This window comes from Apaloderma vittatum, unplaced genomic scaffold, assembly GCF_000703405.1.
Source record: "Apaloderma vittatum isolate BGI_N311 unplaced genomic scaffold, ASM70340v1 scaffold14229, whole genome shotgun sequence".
Taxonomy (NCBI): domain Eukaryota; kingdom Metazoa; phylum Chordata; class Aves; order Trogoniformes; family Trogonidae; genus Apaloderma; species Apaloderma vittatum.
The window spans coordinates 35,371-41,370 of record NW_009734727.1 but is presented as its reverse complement, the minus strand read 5'-3'; the positions used below and the strand labels follow the sequence as shown (position 1 = coordinate 41,370).

Sequence of the window (6,000 nt, the reverse complement as noted above, 5' to 3'; positions counted from 1 at the left end):
GGCGGAAGGTGGAGCTCATCAGTGTTTATAAACATCTAAAGGGTAGGTGTCAGGGGCAAGAGTCTGCTCAGTGGTGTCCAGTGACAGGACAAGGGGCGACGGTCACAAACTGGAGAACAGGAGGTTCAACCTAAACATAAGGAAATACTTTTCACTGTGAGGGTGACAGGGCACTGGAACAGGCTGCCCAGAGACTTTGTGGAGTCTCCTTCTCTGGTTGTGTTCCTGAGTGATCTGCTCTAGGTGTTCCTGCTCTGGCAGGGGGCTTGGACTGGCTGATTTTTCAAGGTCCCTTCCAACCCCTGACATTCTGTGATTCTAAGAATAGAATACTTAGGTCAGTCTGTCATTCTTCCCTACAGCTTTAAAAAGCTTCTCTAATTTCTATTTCTTCTCAACACACACCTTTCAGATTAATGACAACTCATTTTTATTAGCCAACCAGCACTGCTCTTGGAGCACTTGGGCTTATGCTGCACCTGAAGTGGCAGCAATTTACTTATCACAACTACATCCTTTCACACTACTCGTAACTGCATGCAAAAGGGGTTTCAGACACTGACCATCTATACTAGTAAGACAGCAGAACACTGTCTGTAGGCAGATGGAAGTGTGCCACTGACTCAAGATTTCTGTCCAGAAAAGTTCTGCTAGTGCCCGTTAGCCTGGATGGCAGCACATTAGCCTCTCGCTCATCAAGAGCAGAGTGTTTCAGAAAGCACTTTTAGTAAGTTTGGGCAGGCGGGCTGGGGATAAAAAACTAGTTTGAAAAAAAGTGGTGGCTCCAATGCAGTGAAGTTGGGACTCCCTGTAGTAACATCAACTCATTATTGCTAATTCCACATTGCCCAAAATGCAAAGAGGAAAATAAATTTCCTTTCAGAAGCTTTGAGAAGCCATCGTGCTCTACCGCATGGTAACAGCTTCTATAAAAATTAAGACGGGAAGCACTAATACCTAAAATTAGTACTTAAGACCAAACTAAAGACATTGTGTTTTTTATTTGTGTTTTGTTGCTTGTTTTGTTGGGGAATTACTGTTCTGTTTTTTAAATTATTCGAAATTACTGTAGTGACTTGGCTAACCACAGCAAACTCCCCTGGCCTTCAACAAGGGCACAATGCATTTAAGGTAACTGTAACTGACAGTGGACGTCTGAGGTGTTTTCCTTCCGTTTGGACAATGCACAGAAAACCAGCCTATTTAAAGCTAAGGAAAGAATCATGCATCAACCCCTGCCACCACAGGAGATGAACTTGTCAAAACAGGCCTGTAAGTTCTAATTTGAACTTGTCCTTTTAATCAGGACAGAACTTAACAACTAACCTTAGCCCAAACACCGTAAATGGTGGAGAATATTACTGCCCTATGTATTCTGAACAGTCAAGTTGTCAACATAAAACCAAAAAGCTAATGCTTCTCCTTTGTGTTGCCCTGTCTCAGGGTGCCTTGATGCAAGCCTCTGACATTCACTGCAAAAAGAGGAATCTGCTGCTTGCAGGCAACCTGCTTTAGAAAGTTCCTGGATTTATGCACTGGCATACAGACCTGCATGAATTCCTTTGTTTTCAGGCCTCCCATTTACAACTGTGCATGTACAAACAATAAAACAGCATCTGAGAGAGGCAAGGCAATGGTGAGAGTAATAACTTCAAAAAGGAGTCTCAACTATTGGTCATTGCAGGTGCAACCATCCTACTGTTCTTTGCAACTTTCAACACAGCTGATGAAGCATGAAATTAGGTTTTTCATTTTGGTTTGACCTTCAGGTGAGTCATTTGTATTACTGCAAAATATCTGGGCTTTAAGTCATTCTACTTTTAAAATAATGAAAACTAAGTATCCTTCCTCAAGGGGCAGTTTCTAGTACTCCAGTTTTAGGAACCAAATTAACCCAGGTGACAGGTTACATTCAAATATCTGCACTGCTCTGCTGTGATGAACCATCCAAAACAGAGACTTGGTTGCCACCTTTCACTTTTGTCATCACTGAGATGGTGGAACTTTCAGTTTACTGAGGAAATAAAACACGTAACTGTAATGAAGACAAGTGCAAGCACTGTACTTCTTAATGGCAACCGTTTGGAACATGGTGTTTTTACCCTTACCTAGCAAAGGTAAGCGCTAACTTATGTTGCAATACTTATAATTTCTGAGCTTCATACAATTTTTTTTAAATGTAGAGATTTTCCTTTTAAAAAATCTTCTGTAGATTCTAAAATATCAACAGTGTACCTACAGATTAACATATAAACATTTTTTCATCACTTAGTTTCAGCCTTGCATATACCTAAATACATCCAAGTTAATAATTTTGTGATCAATTATAAGGTTATTCAGAATTACCACTCCATCTCACATCTCCTAAAGAAGAAGTGATTAACATACCTTCAAAGACATCAGTCATTTTGCAGATGTGAGCAAAGTTAGCTCCATTTGCCCATGTATACACAACATCCATTAGATTTGGTTTGAAAGAATTTAAGTAATTCTCTTCATCAATTTCCAGCTTTGCTTCTGCTGACACCTTGGCAATTCTTTTTGCACATTCCTTTAAAATAAAATATTTTAATTTTATAATACGCTCAAACAAGTTAAGTGTTTAACCAGTAGAAATGTTTGCATATTATTAGGTACTGCATACAGGATGAGGTTTCCTTTTCAGTGTGGTATTATTCAGAATCAGAAAGTAAACCACTGTTTACATGAAGTCTGCCTGCACTAACAAGACTGTAGTAAGCAAGCTTATAAAAGTTTTTTATTACACACTGCAAAACCACAAGCGGTGCTGAATTCACTGATAATCTAAAATCAAGTCTCCACCATGCACTTATATTTTACTCATACACTTACGTTAATATTAACCCTGAGCTCAGACAGATTTGTAATGGACAGATTACCTGCATTTGCCGAAGTGGTCCTGCCAACTGCTCTGTCAGTTTTGGCATTTCACTGGACTGAAAAAGAAGACGTTAAATAATCTCATGCACTTCAATACAATTTGCTCTACACCAAATTAAATGTAGAAACATAAGTTTGGATGGCTAGTGCTATCCTAAATTACTCCAGTTCTCAAACCTGTTATCAAATACTAAATTCTAGTGAATTCTCCAAGCACAAGCTGCTCAAACTAAACCCAAAAAATGAAATATTTCTGTATAGTATGAAAAAAAAAGCATCTGCTTTCTGAATAGTTCCAAAATACCCTCTATTTACCTGTTCCGTAGTTCTGAACTGCTAAAATGCTCATTATTTACTACTTTAACTATTACAAGAATTTTAAAAGCAAATGCTTTTAAAAACCATCAGCAGTTATGTATGAAACTACAGCTATTCAAATAGAGCAGCATTTTTATGTCCTGCCTGTTTAGACAGACCCCCAGTGTGGTTCGTTACTGTTGAGTGAACCACAATATTCTAACTCACCTCGGCATCCTTTCCACTAACACAAGTAATTCATTAGCACCTACTGCTAACACGCTTTCAACATCTAGAATAAAACTGATATATCTTGCTAGTTACCTGCAGTAGTATTTCATACAGAAGTTTATTTTTACGGTATTTTCCTGATAACGCAAAACTTCTATACAGGTGGGAAAACAATGGCACCTGTTATTGAATGCCCATTTTCTTGTTTTTAATAAGCTATGGTCAGTTTTTAACACCTCTTCTGCTTATCGATTCCATGTGGTACTGCCATTTCCATCAACAGGGTCAAGGATATTGTCCAATTAACGTAACATGGGCATATCTCTGAAGTAAAGATACCCTCACTCTGGTGTGTAGGAGCAGATATTGTTAAGGCTCTTTTTTGAAATGATCATTCTATGTTTTAAATTATAAGGACGTGCAAGTGTATACATACATAAATATGAGCATGTATGCTGAAAATCTACTCATACTGCTTTATTGCATGAGGAAGAAACAGCTGTAGATTCATTACATGGACTGCCTTCAGCATGTCACTCATAAGGAAATATATTTTAGCACATGAACTGAAGAAGTAACTCACATTCTCTTGAAATACAAAACAGCTTAGTAGTGCAGTTGCCTGTTCTGCAGATAAGTCATTGAAGAGGCCATTGAACATCATTTCTGTCAGGAGTAGTTCATCAGCACTGAAATAAAGAGAAAAACAAGGAAACTTAGGGAAAAGACTTACTGAAATGTAATTTTTAAATGAAGTACTATTAATCTGTTTTGTGAAGTGAATGGATATAAGTAAGAAATAATAGCTTCTCAATGTTTCTTAAGGGAAAACCAAATATTAATATTTTAATATTTTTTAATATTTTAGGGCGGGATGCTAATTAGTGAGTGAGACAGTACTTTACAGAAACTAGAAGCTCTTAATGAACGACAAAGAATCTCTCCTGGTAATTCATAAAAGTTAGTATTAACAGCTGCTTTAGTCAGTTTTTATCATTAAGAGATCGAAAAAGACTAGAGAGTTGGGCAACTTATGAAAAGGAACAAAACTGGTACTACAGCTGCTCAAAAAAGATTCAACTGGATACTTCTATGATACTGAAAAGAAAAACAAACTTCCTTCAATTTACTTGTAGAATCAACACTTAACCACGAATTATAAAAGGAAGTATCCAAACATACATTTTGGATAAAACATCAAACTGTTGGTAAGACTACACCTTTATTTTCTGAGTTTATCAGACAAATGCATATGATAGAGGGAATAAAATAGCTTTTTTTTAACAAAGTGTCTCAGCAAACAGTTCCCAAAACTCAGGAAGATCATAAAATTCTGACTCAGCTTCACCATTTGCTATCAAGTTTTACAGGGGAAAAAATTATTAGATATCAAAACAAATACAGGTAACATCTTTCAAACAATGTTTAAGGCAAGGAGTACAGCAATTGCTGTAACTTGAAAACAGACAATTCTACCAAAATCTGAGTTATACTCTGAAGCACGAAAGTCTGATTCATGAGTTTCTGCAGAATCTTTACAGTATGTTTCAATACACATGTACATACGTGCAGTACAATTCATCACTGCCATAGACTGGTACCCAACAGCCCTGTGGACGCAATTAAGCTGCATTCCAAACATATCGGCGACTTGGTAATCGCTGACAATCACCATCACACCCTTGTTGGTGAGCGACTCGGTACTAAGAGTTCTGGGAAGTGGAACTGAGGCCATCCTCTCATGGAACACAGTATTAAATGAAAACATACGCTATTGCCTAAGCTGTCTTAGAAAACAGCCACTGTTCTGGCATTTTCATGCCCATGTTTTAGTTTTAAAATCTACCATATTTTGTCCTTATGTTGCTATCTTCACTGCTTCAATCTGTATATTCCCTTTAAGACACAGATCACATGGTCTCTGAAGAATCTTCCTTCTAATGGTCTCAGAACTTTAAAATATAAATATACTTATTTCAAGAAGGGCAGTGAACTGTGCATTCCTGACAACAATCACTTTGCACAGAGCCAATTACCTGCTGATTTCACAAGCGACCCGTCCTTTCATCTCAATAACATCTGAAGAGGTGGCAAACCCCAGTCTTCTCAAAACACGCTTGCGGCACTTGAGTTCATCCATTTGTAAGACTGTTCTGGCTTTTTTCAATTCTCGCTTTGCTGCTTTAATATCCACAGCAATCTAGGGGGTTAGAAGGAGAAAAATTAACACATTTCTGGTTTAACAGATGCAACTGTTTCAAAGACATTGTTTAATTTACATAAAGGCCTCTTGACAGTATATGGCCATACAAGTTGACACAGACTCTACTAAGAGGAAGGTTTAAAACAAATAATTTAAAAAAAAAAAAATTAGCTCCATTTACTCATAGGAAACTCCGGCAAGTTTGGAAAGTTAAGCTATCTACCCAGAGCGTGGGAAAAAAAATACAACCAGCCTGCATCCCAGAAAAACCACAGAACAAATCTCAGGCTGAGAAATGAGCATTCATCTTCCGAGACCCTTACTAAGCCCCAGCCAACCAACTATTCAATGTAATGTAACCTAAAAGA

General features: G+C 37.7%; 1 protein-coding gene across 1 annotated transcript in view; it reads right to left on the bottom strand.

The window, feature by feature from the left end:
- Window positions 1-2,346: 2,346 nt before the first annotated feature.
- SKIV2L2 (superkiller viralicidic activity 2-like 2 (S. cerevisiae)) overlaps window positions 2,347-6,000 on the bottom strand; it is a gene marked incomplete at its 3' end in the record, with an annotated part of 38,965 nt that continues 35,311 nt past the window's right edge. The window contains exons 22-25 of the mRNA XM_009876387.1: window positions 5,466-5,629; window positions 4,013-4,118; window positions 2,901-2,957; window positions 2,347-2,551 (exon numbers count right to left, since the gene is read on the bottom strand). Of these exons, the coding sequence (XP_009874689.1) occupies window positions 2,347-2,551; window positions 2,901-2,957; window positions 4,013-4,118; window positions 5,466-5,629 (532 nt within the window). The remainder of the gene's footprint in view (window positions 2,552-2,900; window positions 2,958-4,012; window positions 4,119-5,465; window positions 5,630-6,000) is intronic.